An 18507-nucleotide genomic window follows, 5' to 3' on the forward strand; every position below is an offset into this window, starting at 1 on the left:
CTTAATTTATTATCAGTAAAACCTCAACATTTATATTACAGATATATTTAAATTACAATAGTAAAATATTCCACATTGGAAGCTTTAGCAATTATAAAACCTCCATTTCTGGATAAGCAAGGCTCAGAGTGTGAAAGACAGGCACAGGATCTGCTGCTTCAGTGAGCTTGGTAAAGTGCATGGCCTGCTTTCGCCATGCATGCAACATTTAACATAGTTCCTGTGATTTTTATCTGTTGATTTCTCTTTCCCAATGGAATTCCTGCTACCAATTTAAGATCAGTTTTAGTGATTCACCCTCCCAGGCACTTCAGGATTGCTCCTGTGTGATGGTATGTTCCCAGAGATCAGTAGTCCTTGGGGCCATGTTGTTTCTTGAAATCTTTTCGATCAGAGGCATCGTGGGGAAATGTTTCCTTTGAAGGTGCTGTGATTTAGAATGCAATTCCTGGAAGGTGGAAGCAGATTCAGTCGCAACTTTCAAAGGGAAGTGGATAAATACTTGGGAACAATTTACAGGCCTGTTGGAGAAAGGGAAGTGGGCAGAATGCAGAGCTTTTTCAAAGAACCAACACAAGCATGATGGGCCAAATGGCCTCATGTTCCTTAAGCTCCGATGAACTATGGAGGCTGAAAAAGAGTTTTTTTCCTAAAGCAGTCCAGGGATTTTCCTGGTTTCATTTGTTTTCCTCTCCCTTGCTTGTTAAGCCTGCTAGTTAGAGAGTTTGGTGTTCACGTTACACCACACTAAAGTAAGACTTTCATTGTATTTAAAACAATTCCATCAGCAACTGCTGTAAAATAAGCTGCTTGGGCAGTAAAATCATTGTCAAGTCCTAGCATGGTAACTGAGTCTTTAGGGCTGCAAGGGTAAGAGATAGGGAGACTGAAATGAGGGGACGAGGGCTGAGAACAAGATGGGAACTCTTTGTTTGAAAAATGAGACTGTTTAATGAGAAGCCAATTTGGGTCAGTAATGGGTTAAAAGGATGGTACAAGGTGGGGCATGGGCAGCATGGCTTACAGGAAGTGGAATGAGGGAGGCTGGCTAATTGTTGGAACGGTCAGTGTTGAGGTAAGCATGGTAGAAATGGGCAGTCGTAGTGGCAAGGTAGCTGTGGTTCAAAGCTCAATTTGTGGTCAGGTACAATACTAAGGTTACGGACAACGTGCTCAGCCTCTGACTGTTACCAAGGAGAGGGACACAGGGGGCTGAAGCAATGGCTTTGGTGTTCCCAATACTTGGTGACTGGAAGTCTGACAATTGGGAGTCAGAAGGGAATTGGGCCAGTGTCAAGGGAGGTGCAGTGAGGTAAAGCTGGTCAGCGGTACACAGATGAAAACGGACTGTGTGTGTATGGATGATGCAGATGAGAAACAGGAGAGAACAAGGGGCACTGGCTGATGCAGTGGAAGCACCTCTCCAAGGGAGGAAGCTTGACCCTGCACCTGGCTGTGATACACAACCTACAGAGCTTGCTGCAGACTTTTCCCAGCACAAAGTAATCAGCCACTGCTGCACCATTGGTCCACCTGGTCTCCCGGCACTCAGCTTAGGCAGCCCACAGCAACAAGTTATGTGGATTCGTTTATTCAGCATGAAGGGGGAGGATTTCAAAAGTACTTATTATAACATTTTGCTAATATATATCACAGAAAGAGGCCATTGAGTCCCTCAGGTTGATGCCAGTTCCCAACAGTCCAGTTAATCCCTCATTTCCCTGTAGCTCTGCAACGTCTTCTCTCTCACACAACTCCCTTTTTTAGCCCTTAGCCTACTCTAGGGGTAATTTACAGCAGCCACGTAACACACCAGCACGTCCTTGGGATGTGGCAGGAAACCGGAGCACCTGGAAAACCCACTTGGTCACAGGGAGAACGTGCAAACTCCACACAGAGAGCTTTAAACACGCGTCTGCATCAATCCAGTTTTTGAAGCGAAGATTTCAATTCTTCAAATTTACAACAGCACATTTTATAAAATAAAAAGGGTGAGGAATTTCAGCAGACTTCAGATATTTACAAGGTGCAAGCTCTCCACAAAGTTACCACAAATGACCGAACAGCTGAAACTGTTTGTGTAAATTTACTCAAGGACTATGAACAGTTTAAAGATAAAGTTTCACAGCCAGCAGTCAGGCTGCTCGATGCCAAGTACCTGATGTACAGTTCTGGCCATGAGTTCAGCACTGGGCACCTGCCCCTGGGTGCTGGGCTTAGCGCTGGGCACCTGCCCCTGGGTGCTGGGCACGTCCCCAGGTACTGGGCACCTGCCCCTGGGCACATCCCCCCGGGTGCTGGGCCCGGCGCTGGGCACCTGCCCCCGGGTGCTGCGCCCGGCGCTGGGCACCTGCCCCCGGGTGCTGGGCCCGGCGCTGGGCACCTGCCCCCGGGTGCTGGGCCCGGCGCTGGGCACCTGCCCCCGGGTGCTGGGCCCGGCGCTGGGCACGGCGCTGGGCACCTGGTTCCACAGCTGGGGCTTGCATTGCTGTCTGCAATCCACTTGCTGGGATCAGCTTCCTAGGAAGACTTCACCAAAAGAAATTCTCTTCAGTCCCTTGGACATTATATACAAATCTTGAAAAGCAGCTTCACGCCATCCCACCGCTCACACTGTGCTCAGAGGACAAAGTTGTTTCAATTTGAAAAGAAAGAAAGTGACTTTTTTTTGTTTTTTTGCTAGCTGGATTGGTGTTTCTGGGAAACGTTTCCCCACTGGTGGTAAAATGGATCTCTTTCCTGGCTTTCCTCTTGGCATGCTTCTTCTCCCGTTTGTGAGCTGCAGCCAGATTAGCGATCACCTGCGTAGAGGGAATGTGAACGTTGACAGGACTCTTGGCTTTCATTCACCTCGTTCAACGTAAAACACTCATCATCAGCACAGTTTCAGCTTGTGAAGCCCTCCAAAATCAATTGCACAACAAGGTACCAGTTGTGTGTCAGGGTGCAGCAGATTCAGCAGTGTGTAGATTTGGAGATGCATCTGCTTCATACAGTCACCCTGCTGAGGCTTCCAAAGTGGCTCTCTCTCTAGAGAAAGGACAATTAACCTCAAACTCTGGAGGAACGGAGAGAATGACCATCTCTACAGATGTTCCTGACAATCAGCGGTTGGACGCAAGGGTTGTGTCAAAGTCAGGCTTCTTTCCTCTGACTTCAACAAAAACCTACCATCAAACTTTGACCTGATTGTTGGGGGTATTTAAGGTAAATACATTTTTGAAAGATCAGGGAATTGAGTCTTATGGGGAACTGGCCCTTTGCAGCATGGATCAGCCATGATCATGGGCAGGCTTGAGGGGCCGAGTGGCCTCCTCCTGCTTTCCTCCAATTTTCTTGTGTCCTTCTGTTCAAAACACAATCAGAATTAATTGGCCTAATCTGTGCATCACACAGTTGGATGATTTGCTGAGATTGTCCTGATACATACCATTTCTTTAACTGCATTTTGTTGCTCATTCATAGAAGTAGTGAACTCGTCTATACTTTCTGTCTTGATGGCACAGTTATCTGGCAATCTGTACTCATGTGTAATTTCAAACTCTCCCTGAAATACAATTAGTTATACTTTAGAATATGTTGTAATGTAAACCTTTGAACATTTGAGCACATGTTGGTCACTCCAACTGCTCCAGCATTCTGATCTGACCTTTGGCAACTTCCCTTCATTGCCAGGTCCTCGGAAACCTTGCCCTTCCTAAAGTTCAACTCCTAGCCTTCAGTACATTCAATGATCCAGCCTTCACACTCTTTGGGGAAAAGATTACAGAGATTCACAACCAGAGAAGAAATTCCTCTCAAGTGACTACTTTCTCCATTCAGTTCTAGATGCTCCTCCAATGGAAACATATTCACAGCATCTACCCTTTGAAACCTTTTCAGACTTCATCTCAATAAAACACCGTCATACAGTGGACTATCGATCTAGTCCACTGCTTTCTTAAATGATGAGAAGACAAACCAGTACTCCAGGGCGGTCTCACCCAAACCCTGTACAGTTATATCAAGACTGCCTCACACTTGTACTCCCTCCTGCTCTACAATAAAGGACGGATTCCATTTGCCTTCTTCACTATCTGCTATCACAAGAGTTTTGCAGAAGGACATCCAGTATTCCCCATACAGCAACAATCAAAAGCATCATACCAGTTAAATACAGTTCTGTTCTTCCAAGATTACATTCCCCACACTACCTGCCAAATTTTCAGCCACTTACCCCATTCACACCTCCTTGCAGATTTGTGCTTTGCTCACAATTTGTTTTCTCACCTCTTTTTGTATCTCCAGCAAATTTTGGACCCTTCATCTAAATCATGACTGTGGGTTGTAGGAAGCGAAGGCCCCTGTGCTCATCTCAGTTATAGCTTGCCAACTTAAAAATCACCAATTTATCCCTGGATTATTTTCTGTCTGTTGATCAGTCCTCTACCTGTGCTAATGTTTTACCCACAAGCCCTTTCCTTGTACAATAACCTTTGACGTGGCCCCACATCAAATGGGAGACCCAGTTCACTACATCCACGGGTTTGTTTGATGAGACCCTGCTGAATCGCATCATGCTCTGCAATCACTTCCTTGATAATGGATTTCAACGTCTTCCCAACAGCTAAACATTAGACTAACTGGCCCGTAATTTTCTATTTTCTCTCATTGCTTAACATTTACTAAATAATTTGATAAAGTAACCCTAGCTCCCAGGAATGGATTATTGACTAGGGACAGAATGGTTTGGATTAGTTTTGTGCAATTCTCAAGACTAGCAGGCATTCACAGTAGTAAATAAGTTAGTAAATTCAAAACAAAAGTTGATAAAGTTAATGTGCAGCACAGAAACACTGAGTGCAAGTAACTTGCAGGTGTTGATGCTCTGCACAAACCTCTTCTCATCCTCTTCAATTTCTTTCATTTTCCCTTAAATACACCCCCACTGTTTGCCTCGATCGGTCCACATTTCATTCTCACTGCTGTCCAAGGGATTTTCTACTGATTTGGAATTTTCTACTGACACTGATTTTCTACTGACTAAAACTTTGGTTAGACCACACTTAGGGTATTGTGTCCAGTTCTGGTCGCCTCATTATAGGAAGGATGTGGAAGCATTGGAAAGGGCGCAGAGGAGATTTACCAGGATGCTGCCTGGATTGGAGAGCATGTCTTACGAGGAAAGGTTGAGCGAGCTAGGGCTTTTCTCTTTGGAGCGACGCAGGATGGGAGACGACTTGACAGAGGTGTATAAGATTATGAGGGGCATAGACAGAGTGGGCAGCCAGCACCTTTTCCCCAGGGCGGCAATGGCCAATACCAGAGGACATCTGTTTAAGATGAGAGGAGGAAAGTTTAGGGGAGATGTCAGAAGTAGGTTCTTTACACAGAGAATGGTGGGTGCCTGGAATGCACTGCCGGGGGTGGTGGTAGAGGGCGATACGATAGGGACATTTAAAAGACTCTTAGATAGGCAGATGGATGTAAGAAAAATGGAGGGTTATGGGCTGTGTAGGAGGGAAGGGTTAGATTGATCATGGGGTAGGCATATATAGGTGGGCACAACATCGTGGGCCGAAGGGCACGTACTGTGCTGTGCTGTGCTATGATTTACTAGGCATTGCTGTAATTGTTTTAGCATCTAGTTTTGGAATCCTACCACAAACATTTTCTCTACTCCTATCCAATCTGTCCCCTTCAACGTTTCATTGTGGTGAATCTTTCTCATAGGCACCTAGCTTAGTTGAAGCAGCTTCAAGTTCCTGGGCGTCAACATCTCAGAGCATCTATCTTGGGCCCAACACATTGATGCAATCACAAAGAAGGCACGGCAGCAGGTTTACTTCATTAAGAGTTTGAGAAGATTTGGTTTATCACCAAAGACTCTTGCAAATTTCTACAGATGTACAGTGGAAAGCATCCTGACTGGTTGCATCACCGCCTGGTATGCAGGCTCCGATGCGCAGGATCGAAAGAAGCTGCCAAGGATTGTAGGCTCAGCCAGCTCCATCACGGGCACAACCCTCCCCATCAGAGGACATCTTCAAGAGGTGGTGCCTCAAGAAGGTGGCATCCATCATTAAGGACTCTCACCATCTGGGACATGCCCTCTTTGCATTACTGCCATCGGGGAGGAGGTACAGGAGCCTGAAGACCCACACTCAACGATTCAGGAACAGCTTCTTCCCCTCCGCCATCAGATTTCTGAATGGTCCATGAACACTACCTCGTTATTCCTCTTTTGCACTATTTATTTACTTTAGTAACTTAAAGTAATTTTATGTCGTTATGTCTTGCACTGTACTGCTGCCGCAAAACAACACATTTCACAACGTATGTCAGTGAATAAACCTGATTCTGATTCACTGTAAACTTTAGATCATAGTTTGTGGCTTTCCTTCATCTTCATCCTTTGTTAACAATTAATTAGTACCTTAGTTAGACCAGGATTGGCACATTCCATAAAGGGAAAACGCCCCATTATTAGAATGTTAAAACACAGGTTCCCACCAGAAGAACATTACATTAAGCCAAGAATTAAGAGTTTCTTAAAAAGGAACGTGGATTGGGGAATCAAAAGAAACTATAAAAAGGTAAGAACTAAGTTTATATCACAACATAACTCCCCAAAACCCTCTCAGAAAGACTGCTGAATGGAATTTTTTCATACTTTGATGAAATCTAAGAGCTCAAAATATCCCTTTTAAATGGAAAACTGTAAGTCAGATAATACATGATAACATTTAAACCACTTGGCTTTAAGGATTTTTTTTTAAAAGGTTAGGATTTGTAACAGCAAAAGTAAATTTATTGAAGGACTTAGAAGACTAATTATTCATTTACACATGCTTTAACATCAAACCCTGCCACTCCTGACTTGTATTTGTGAATGTATGTGGTCAAGGACCTACTGTCATCTACTTCTACGTTAACCACGTTATCAAACTGAACTTTGGGTGCAACTTTACAAAGCAATGCTAACCTTGCACTGGGAACAGAGTGGAGATCCACTTCTCAAATGTCTGAAGCCTCAGGTTCTACCTGATAACAACATCCAGGTAGCAATTTAACCCAATACCCCAAACCACCTCTCTATATTAAATTTCACCTTATGCGTAATAGACTGCATTTTGAGTCAAGAACTTCTACCAGAACCCTTGGGGGAGTTTACCAACCAGAGATACATGACAGTACTACAAGTAAACAGTTCAAGGCAACCAGGGCCAGTGGACTGCATTCCCCTACCTCAGATGATAACTGTGCTTCTCGGTTGTAGAGCAGAAAGAAAGGCGTAAACTTAGTACTTGAATTTACTGATGTTCGAAATTCAAACAGGATTGGGTCCAAACAGTTATCCCAGTCCTTCTGCTTGGAATTCACTGCATTTCTAATTGCTGCTTTCAGTATCTCACTGGTTCTGTCATCGAGGCCGGTGTGCTGCGGATGTTCAGCGGGGGTCACTTTGTGATTAATATTCCAACGTTCAAATAAACTTTTGTTCACCTGAAGCAGGTAGACGAGAACTCAGAATACAAGCCCAAAGAATGAAGTAGTCTACAACATCACACATTTCAGGCACAGAAAAATGTCACAATATTTCAACGACAATGTCATCCTGTGATGTACCCACAACTGCTTAACGAAAAGTCAGGCATGGACAGTGTTTCTCACTCCTCCTCCAGCTGGGAACGTTACAGTCAGGACCATTCAAGGAACTTGCAGTGAATGCTGCTCAGGGTTGAGCTTCCAATAGGGGTCCACGGGGGCGGGGGAGGTGGAATAAAACAAGCAAATGAGAAAGTGGCAATTCAGTATATGGGGAGATACTAGAATTACTCAAGTGCAATGTTGGGCTTGACATAGGAACAGAGGCCATTAAAACTTGCCCCACTTTTAAAAGGCTGGTGGATCTGAACTTCTCACTTACACCAATTCACTGTCAATCACCCCTGATATTTCTTTCCACGGAACATTACCATATCCCTTTGCAATAGGCCCATCCAACATCCATGTACCTGATCTGTTAATCACACTAGCTAAACCATTGGAAGTACACACCACCTGGTCACACATCATTGCTATTGTCAGATCTTGCTGGCTGTTGCATTTTCTGAATAGCAACAATGACTGTATTTCAGAAGTATGCCACTGACTTTTGTGCATCTGGAGGATGGGAAAGGCACCACTGAAATGCAGGTTCTTTCAGTCACCATAATCTTTTAAAAAAATGATCAAACATTGCACATTTTCAGGCATAAACAAGAACAGCTTTCAAAAATATAAAAATATTGACTGACAGCAGGTTTTAAGTAAAAAAAAATAAACTGCTGGAGAACTCAGCGGGTCAGGCAGCATCTGTGGAGGCAGAGGGATAGTCAACGTTTCGGGTCAAGACTCTGCATCAGTCCTAATGCAGGGTCTTGACCCATAACATCAGCCACCTCTCTGCCTCCACAGACGCTGCCTGACTTGCTGCAGATCGTTTCTTGCTCCAGATTACAGCATCTACAATCTCTCATGTTTCCGGCAGGTTTTGGGTGTTTGTTCCAGTGTACATACATTTACAACACATGTGTGCTTTCATACACATGCACTCGTTCTCTCACCATGGAAGAGCTGAAAATGTCCATTACCTCATCACAAAATATTCTGCTTTCATTGGAGAATATCTCTTTTGAAGCCCCAAACCTGTGTCAAATAAATAACATTAATGAGCCGAACTATGGAGTGACGCAGGGATAAGGGAAGATTCCACTGAGAAAGCACCACTTAATGCAAATCTTAGGTGACAAGCATAAGAACAGAAAAGGGCCCCGTCTGCAGCAGCTCCACCCATCATCACCAACAAGGAACCGCACGTTAAGTGGTACACGCTGATGTCATTCACTTCTAAAAAGGTCTCATGGTAAATTTGAAGCAACACAAATCAGACAAACACCCTTCAGGGTGCAAACTGTAGGAGAGGCTAAAAATAAACAGCCAGTGACATCACCTTCACGGCAGCCAGTCGAGCAGGAATTCTACTGACAATTTGTGTGCCATCGCCAGCTCATAAGCCCCAGAAAATTGCTCTATGAACTCCAAGGAAACCAACAATATATGTTAGAATTCCAACAGGCTGCTAGTCCCAGAGCAGGCTACACAACTGTAGCCTGCTCCACTATTCAATGAGATCTTGGCTGATTCCATTTTCTGAGATTATGTCCCCTAACCTTAAACGTTGCAATCTAAGGAAACAGCCTCTCAGTGTCCACGCTGTCTGGTTTATAAGACTGTTAGACACATTAATGAGGTAATTTAAACTTCAGAGAATTTGAAGTTGAATGGCTGATTTTACTTAATCACTCATTGTAGGACAGCATTTCTGTCTGGGCACCAGAGGTCTTCAACAAGCTATTGATCCATTACTAGTTAAATCCTGAATTAGAATGCAAAGTTCTGCACCAGAGATTGGCCAAGAATGCCCCAGTACTTGCATTTGAGCCTCGTGGCTTGGACAAGACTTCAAAAGAGGAAGCACCTGTCCCTACTGACACCAGCTGAAAGGCCTGTATATTTTGAAGTGCCTACCTGTAAAAAGTAGCAGCCAAACCCCCAGCTACAGACAAGGCATCTCTTTTTTGTATTGGAATTGCTTCAACCCACTTTGTAAAATAATCAGTGACAGTCAGTAGGTAGGTATTCCCGCGGACAGTTTCTGGGAAAGGACCTGCACCAACAGAAAGACGGTCAGATTTGACATCAACAAAAATTAGAAAGCAGTTCATGACAGAAAAGCTGCCTTACCAGTGAGGTCAAGGCCAAGAATTTCCCACGGTCTTGTCACTTTCAAGGGTTGAAATTTGCGAGACACATTCTTGTAGTGCTCTGCGTGCTGGCAGGTATCACACATTTTAATCTATAGTTCCAACACAAAAGTGAGAAACATCTCGTTACAAAATTATTTTCAGTCAACCATCAATCAAACAAAACTACTGAAGGTGACAACTCTCTACCCACAAAGTTTGTGACACCAAGTTATGTGGAGAAGCCGGGGTTGTTCTCCTTAAACTGAGAAGGCTCAGAGAGATTCAACGCTTGTATTCAAAACCAAGGAAGGGTTGGATAAGTCAACAGGGGCAGGAGGCTGAGTGAGCAGAGGGTACAGAGAGAAGGTGATCATCAAGTCAGAGGGCGGAGGAGAATGTTATATTCGTGCAGCAAGCTATTGCGATGTGCAACACCTCGCTCAAAAATTCACCACATTGCAGTGGAAAAAGATTTATCAAGAACTTTCAGAAGGGAACTGGATGAATACTGAAAGGGGAAAACGGGTGCGTGGGACTAACTGAGGGGCTCTTTCGAAGAGCCAGCAAAGACGTGATGTGCCAATGACCTCATCCTTCGATGCATCCTTTTATGAAGCTGATACTGTAAACACAAAGCTGCCATTTGTCACCTGCTGGTTTCGTTTCCTTACCCAGTCTACAACATCCTTCACTATCCCCAACCAATAATAGCGGCTTTGGATCCTGTGTACAGTTTTCTTCTGGCCCAAGTGGCAGCCGACATCGGAGAAGTGACATTCCAGGAATATTTGCCGGCGCTTCTCTCGGTCCACCACCACCTCTCTCTTTTCATCCTTCTTTGGCCCCACGTAGTACAAACAGCCTCCTTAAAATCACACAGCACATGTCACACCAATGCAAAAGCACCAAGACTAAGAAAATTAAACTTCAAGTCACTTTATACCAAAATGGGAAAACCTTGTCTCCGTGCTAATGGCCCAGTGAATAAACACACCATCCTGTGCGGTCTGTCTACTGCCTGGATCTCAGGACGAGCTGCAAGGGACTGAACACTGCCAGGACTAGCTAAGTCAAGAAGCATGGCCAGAACCTGTGAAACCTACCACAGGGAATATCACAGCCAAGCACAAGGCAGGAAGTAATGGAAGGATATGCCAATAGGGTGAGGTGAAGGGTAGGAGAGAGCTGGTATAGAGCAGCAGCACCAGCACAGAGTGGCCGGGCTGAATTGCCTGCTGCTCTGCTGCTAGTATTACTCAACGTGTGAAGACATGGAGGAACACACAGATTTACCTTCACTGAACTAGATACACAAGACAGACTCCAGATGCTGGAATCTGGAGCAACACACAAACTGCTGGAGAAACTCAGCAGGTCAGGCAGCATCTGTGGAGGGCAATGGACAGTCGACGTTTCGGGTCGAGACCCTTCATCTGGACTGGAACTAGATATTTGCACTGTGATATTGCTTTAGAACCCTTGGCTATTGCACTTCGGGACTCTTCAAATGTATGTGGCATTACTCGCGGACAGATGAATCATAAGATATCTCTCTACGCCGATGACCTGTTACTTTATATTTCTAATCCGGATGAATCTATCCCCGCAGTACTATCACTACTAGATCAGTTTAGTGTTTTTTCTGGCTATAGATTAAATCTTAATAATGAGCGAACTTTTTCCATTGAATATGCAAACCCCAATTTATAGCCAATTACCTTTTAGATTGGTAACTGACTATTTTATGTATTTAGGTGTTAAAATTACCAAGAAACATAAGGACTTATTTAAAGCTAATCTATTGCCTTTAATTGACCATGTTAAACAATTATTTACTAAGTGGTCTCCACTGTCTTTATCATTGGTAGGCTGAATTAATGCGATTAAGATGAATATTTTACCAAAATTTTTATATTTATTTCAAGTGATTCCAATTTTTGTCCCGAAATCTTTTTTTGACACAATTGATTCTAAAATTCTTTCATATATTTGGCAGAATAAAAACCCAAGGTTAAGTAAGAAATATTTACAAAAATTAAAAAAGGATGGTGGTTTGGCCTTGCCTAACTTTAGATTATACTATTGGGCAATTAATATTAGATATTTAATTTTTTGGATACAAGATTCTGATGCAATTCAATGCCCCAAATGGGTATGCCTTGAGCACCAATCAGTTCCTGACTTTTCATTAGTTTCTATTTTAGGTGCTTCTCTCCCTTTTGCACTTACCAAGTTAAGTAAACATACGACTAACCCAATTGTTAAACATACAATACGAATATGGTTTCAATTTCGTAAACTTTTTGGATTGAATAAATTTAATTTGTCGAGTCCCATTCAATCTAATTTTTTCTTTCATCCATCCAGAGCTGACTCAGCTTTTTCCATATAGAAAAGGAAGGGAATAGTATGTTTTCGTGATCTATTTATTGATAACTGTTTTTCATCTTTTGAACAATTGTCTAATAAATATAATTTGCCTAGATCACACTTTTTTCGATATTTGCAGATTAGAAATTTTTTATAAACTACTATACCCTCTTTTCCGACACCTTACAAAATTGAAACTATGGAAAAAATTTTAGGTCAGAAGGGCTTGATAGCGATAATTTATGATTTAATTATGAAAATACGTCTAGAATCATTAGACAAAATTAAGAATGAATGGGAGAGTGAACTCCAGACATCTATACCTATAGAGACTTGGAAGAAAATTCATTTAGTCAATACATCTTCAATGTGTGCCAGACACTCGTTGGTACAGTTTAAGGTAGTGCACAGACCCATATGTCCAAAGATAAGTTAGCTCGTTTCTATAGCCATATAAATTCTATATGTGATAGATGTAAATCGAATGTGGCTTCTCTGACAGATATGTTTTGGTCCTGTCCTCTTCTGGAAAAATATTGGAAAGACATTTTTAACATTATTTCAAACGTATTGAAGATTGATTTACAACCTCACCCTATCACTGCAATTTTTGGATTACCAAGGATAGAGTCTGGCCGTTTATCTCCTTCCGCTAACCGTATGATTGCTTTTGTTACATTAATGGCCAAACGATCCATTTTGCTTAAATGGAAGGATCCAATACCCCCGACTACTTTTCAATGGTTCTCTCAAACTATATCATGTTTAAACTTGGAAAAAATTAGGAGTGGTACTGATGATCCTTCTCTTAAATTTGAAGATATTTGGAGTCCATTTATTCAATATTTTCACATGATGTAGATCCCCTTTCAATAACTTTCCAACTTGGAGGAACGGACTTGACGACATAATATTGCTCTGTTTCTACTGAGAAATTTTAGCCCAGTTTTTCTTTCCCTTTTTTTTTGTTGTTTGTTTTTCTTTTGAAAAGTTTTTTTTTGTTTAGTTTATATTGTTTATAATTTTTTTTATTGATTTGGTTTTTTTTTTAAAATTTATATAATAAATCTTTTTCTTTCCTTTCTTTTATATTATATTCTTTTACTAAGAGATCGTTGGATCTACAGATTTTTAAAAATATTTTATTGTTCTTTATGATTATATATGCTATGACTGTTATCCTGATCTCTTTGTATTACATGTATAAATATTGATGCTATATATCAATCTGTATTAATTTGAAAACTAATAAAAAGATTGAAAAAGAAAGATATTTGCACTGCTAACTGTGGCAGCTTGCTTGAAACAAACTGGCTGCCACATTTCCTACAACAGTGAGTGCAAAAGTCTTTCATTTAGGGCATGGAGACAGTGAAAGGAGATAATGCGAATGCAAATCTACCTTCACCTTACATCAATCTGGCAGCTCCCTGCTCACTTATATTGTGCCATGTTTTCATTCTCAAAGATGTTTAACTGAATTCAATGTCTATAACTGCTACAATGAGATATACTATAACCCAGTGTTGTAACTGAAGCACTTAACACTTGCCCATCTATACATTTGGAGAAACTGGATATGTCCCTATAGCAAAAGCAACAGAGAGTGCTTCATGCTGTCAAGTCTAACTGAAAATCAGTGAATTCTGGGCACATCATATACCAGTCAGCCACAGAACACAACACTGAGGGCATTCCTGCAAAAACAGCAATTTGGAGCTTCTGGACAGTGTGGCCATTTAGAGACAAGATAAAAATCTCTTCATTGGCAGCATTGTTAATTGGTCTTTGAAATCTTTGGGTAGTTGTTAATCAGTCATTGGTACATTTGAAGCTGAGATTAATGGATTTCTGAAATTCAGGCTAATCCTGCAGTCTGAGTGACACCGCACGGAAACAGGCCCTTTGGCCCAACTCGTCCATGCCGACCAAGTTGCCTACCTGAGCCAGTCCCATTTCCCCATGCTTGGCCCATCTCCCTCCAAACCTTTCCTCTCCATTTACCCATCTAACTGATTCTTTTAATGTTTTAATTGCACCTGCCTCTACCACTTCCACTGGCAGCTCGTTCCATGTACGTACCGCCCTCTGTGTGAAAAGCTGCCCCTCATATCACAAGATAGAGCCCGTGGCGTTGGAGGTAATACTTTGGCATGGATGGAGGATTGGCTACAAGCAGGAAGCAGCAAGTAGACTTAAGGGGGTCTTTTCAGGTTGGCAACCGGTGCCCAGTGAGCTACTACAGGCATCAGTGCTGGGACTACAACTATTTACAACAATGACATAGTGGAACAGATGAAAGTATGGTAGCTGGCACAAAAATAGGCAAGAAGGCAAGTTGTGAGGATGATAAGATAGTTTACAGGGAGATAATGACAGGTTAGCTGAGTGGGCAGAAAACTGCATTGTGGAAAATTGTGAAGTTATTCATTTTGAAAAGAACAAAAGAAGAGGATGGGGACAGAAGACTGCAAATGTTGGAACCTGGAGCAATACACAGCAACGTAGTCCTGAATGGTCTCAACCTGAAACGTCAGCTGTCCGTTTCCCCCCATAGGTGCTGCCTGACCAGCTGAGTTCCTCCAGCGTTTTGAATGTTGCAAAACGACGAGGATTATTTAAATGGAGAAAAACTGCAGGACACAGAGATTTGAGGATCAGTGCAGCAAGAGGAAGGCTTGTTGGCCCCGTTCCCAAGGAGATTGGAATATAAAAGTAGGGATACCCTACTGCAACTTCACAAGGCAATAGCGAAACTGCGACTGGAGCACTGCGAACAATTCCAGTTTTTCTGTTTGGAGGTTCTGAGAAGATTCATGAGGATGATCCCCAGTATGGTTAAACAGGTTGGAATTTTACTCATAGAAATTTAGAAAAATGAGAGGTAATCCTATTGAAATAAATAAAATTCTTAGAGAAAAACACAGTGATGCTGGAGGAACTCATCTGTGGAGAGAAGCAGGCGGTCAACGTTTCGGGTCAGGACCCTTCTTCAGGACTGAAGATAGGAAAAGGGGAAGCCCGATATACAGGAGGGAAAAGCAGAGCAGTGAGAGGTGGACAAAAGAGGGGAGGTGGGGTGGGCACAGGGTGGTGATAGGTAGGTGCAGGTAAGAGATAGTGATGGGCAGGTGCAGGGGAGGATGGGAGAGCAGATCCACCAGGGGATGGGTCAAACAGAAGGAGAGAAAAGGGGAAAAAGGGTATAAAAGAAAGAGAGAGGCTAGGAAGGGAAGAAAAGAAGCATGTTTGGGGGAGGGGTAGTGCGGAATGTGGGGGTTACTTAAAGCGGGAGAATTCAATGTTCGTGCCGTTAGGCTGCAAGGTTCCAAGACAGAAAATGAGGTGCTGTTCCTCCAGTTTGCAGTTAGAATTCTCCTGGCAGTGGAAGAGGCCGAGGACTGACATATCAGTGATAGTGTGGGAGGGGGAGTTGAAGGGACTGGCAACGGGGAGATGCAGGCCGTGGTTACGGACGGAGCGCAGGTGTTCTGTGAAACGGTCACCTAGTCTGCGTTTGGTCTCACCAATGTAGAGGAGGCCACACTTGGAGCACTGAATGCAGTGGATGATATTAAGGGAGGTGCAGGTGAATCTCTGTCTCACCTGAAAGGACTGTTTGGGTCCCTGGATGGGGGTGGTGTAGGGGCAGGTGTTGCACCCATGGCGGGGACAGTGGAAAGTTCCCAGGGTGGGAGCGGGATTGGAAGGAGGGGGGAGGGAAGAGGAGTGAATGAGGGAGTCACAGAGGGCGCAGTCCCTGCTAAAGGCAGAAATGGCTGGGGAAGGGAAGATATGCTTGGGGGTGGGGTCCTGTTGGAGATGGCGGAAGTGGTGGAGAATGATGTGTTGGATACGTAGGCTGGTGAGATGAAACGTGAGGACGAGGGGGACCCTATCCCTGTCAGGTCTGCGAGGGGTGGGGGTGAGAGCGGAGGTGCAGGAAATGGCGGAGATATGGGCGGGAGCTCTCTCAACCACAGGCGGGGGGGATGCCCCTGTTAGAAAAGAAGTTGGACATCTCGGATGTCCTGGAGTGGAAAGCCTCATCATGAGAGCAGATGTGGCGGAGGCGGAGAAATTGAGAAAACGGGATCGCGTCCTTGCAAGAGACCGGGTGGGAGGAGCTGTAATCGAGGTAGATGGCATCAGTGGGTTTGTAGAAGATGTCAGTGGATAAGGAATCTCCTGAGATGGAAAGATCGAGGAAGGAGAGAGAGGTGTCAGGGATAGTCCAAGTGAATTGGAGAGCCAGGTGAAAATTTGTGGTGAAATTTATGAAACTGTTGAGTTCCGCACGGGTTCAAGAGGTGGCACCAATACAGTCGTTGATATCGCGGGGAAAGAGGTAAGGAATGGGGCTGGAGTGGGCTTGGAACAGAAGCTGTTCAACGTAGCTCACAGAGAGGCAGGCACAGCTGGGGCCCATGCGAGTGCCCATGGCTACGCCCTTGGTCTGTGGAAAGTGAGAAGAATGGAAAGTGAAGTTGTTCAGGGTGAGGACAAGTTCGGCCAGGCGGAGGAGAGTGTTAGTGGAGGGACTGGTTTTGTCTCTGGTCAAGAAAGAAGTGGAGGGCGGTAAGGCCGTCATGATGGGGAATGGAGGTATATAGGGACTGGATGTCCACGGTGAAGATGAGGTTGTGCGTGCGGGAGAACGTAAAGCTATGGAAGAGCTGGAGAGCGTGTGATGTGTCACGGATGTAGGTGGGAAGAGATAGGACCGGGGGGGGGGGGGGGGGAACAGGATAGTGTCCAGGTACGAGGATACGAGCTCCGTGGGGCAAAATTCTCACAGGGCTGGTGGGATAGATGCAGAGGTGATGTGTCCTCTCATGGGAGTCTCCTGGACCTGAAGGCATGGAATGGGAATCGGGCATCCACTGGAGACTGAGATGAGGAACAATTGCTTCCCTCGGGGGCTGTCTGTGGAACCCCTCGCTGCAGAGGGCTCCGGGGGCAGCGCCCTTGTCTGTATTTAAGGCCGAGATCGATTTCTAGTCGAAGGTTTGATGCTGAATCAGCCAGGATCCCGCGGAACAGCAGACAGCTGGAGGGGCTGAACGGACTGCTCGGCTCCCACTGCCTTTGGTCTCTGCATCCACCAGACCTTCTCCTCCACAGCTCCGTCGCCCCTGCCCGGTCCCGCTGTCACCCTGGAGGCCGGGCTGGGCCGGACCGGGCCGGGCCGGCCTCCCCGCTCCGACCGCCGGGCGCTCTCCCACCCCCAGCCCGCGGCCCCGCCGGGCCCACGCACCTTCCAGCAGGAACTTCTGCGCGTAGCGCTTCAGGTTCTTCTTCTTGGCCGGGGAGAAGGTCGGGGGGAAGCGGCCATCGGACAGGTAGCGCTGGATGTCGCGGAACTTGCTGCCCACCTCGGCCATGGCTGGAAGCCGCACACCGGCCGACGGGGCGGACACTTTGTCCGCGCTCAGGGGAGCCCGGTACCGAACCGGCCGGAAGCGCCGGGCGCATTTCACCGGCGCACCAGCCCGAAGTGTTGCCATAGCAACCGGTTCAGCCCAAGCACCTGCATTTCTACAGCGCCGGTGCCGTCCTCAGACACAAATAAAGCACAGCAGCTGTGGCACTGACGGGACAGGGGACTCTCGTTCTCCTCAGACCCGAGCAGATCATGGTGCTTGAACTGTGTGTGGGCATTTCTTGTGGCAGGGCCCACAAGCAGAGGGGAAGGTCATTGTTGTTGGAGGAGATGGTCAAGTAAACCTGCAGATGGGAACTGTACAGAAATGGGGGCAGAGACAATGTGGACAAACTGGAAGAGATGTCATTGACACAGTGATAAGGAATCATTGTTTGATGGCAGCTTTACGACTTGATGGCACGTAGAGAGGGAACGCTTCCAATGTCAGCGGGCATGGGGCCAGGATAGAACCGGGCACCCAGCTGGTTGGGGGGAGCAGGAGGTGGGCTCCAGGGACTGGGCATGAAGGAAAACAGAAGAGAAATAAAACAGGGGAATATTTAATCCAGAAAGAATCCTTGAAAACTACTGAAAAAAAACAAGTAAGACCTCTTGGGATTCAAGCCTAGATGGAATATTGTTTTTTTTTGCAAGACCCTGACAAGAAAACTGAATAACAGCCTCAGCAAAGCAATGTTATTAGAATGAAACTTTGCAAAATGAGAGATCAATAGACATTAAAGGAAGCAAGGGTTATGGGGTTAGTGCAGGTAGATCAGCAGCCGTGATCTTACCAAATGGCCTACTTATTACATCATGCTTAGAAGTCTGATAACAGTTAATAAAGCTAAAATACCATGGGACTGGCCTGTATTTTTGCTGATTTAAGTTTGTGCACAATATGTATTCTGAACTCAGAGTCTGACATCAGTTCCAGGAGTA

The 18507-nt window shown here is 44.8% G+C and overlaps 1 protein-coding gene across 1 annotated transcript; it reads right to left on the bottom strand.

The window, feature by feature from the left end:
• Window positions 1-2279: 2279 nt before the first annotated feature.
• Window positions 2280-17597, bottom strand: zgc:113436 (uncharacterized protein LOC503528 homolog). The gene is made up of 9 exons (XM_052031904.1): window positions 17398-17597; window positions 10442-10635; window positions 9769-9880; window positions 9553-9691; window positions 8616-8670; window positions 7228-7485; window positions 3431-3547; window positions 2462-2801; window positions 2280-2416 (listed from the first exon to the last, which is right to left on the bottom strand). Exons 1-8 carry the CDS (start codon window positions 17522-17524, stop codon window positions 2592-2594), a joined length of 1212 nt encoding a protein of 403 aa, XP_051887864.1. The 5' UTR covers window positions 17525-17597; the 3' UTR covers window positions 2280-2416; window positions 2462-2591.
• Between the last annotated feature and the right edge of the window lie 910 nt (window positions 17598-18507).

Source organism: Pristis pectinata, chromosome 17, assembly GCF_009764475.1.
Source record: "Pristis pectinata isolate sPriPec2 chromosome 17, sPriPec2.1.pri, whole genome shotgun sequence".
NCBI classification, from domain to species: domain Eukaryota; kingdom Metazoa; phylum Chordata; class Chondrichthyes; order Rhinopristiformes; family Pristidae; genus Pristis; species Pristis pectinata.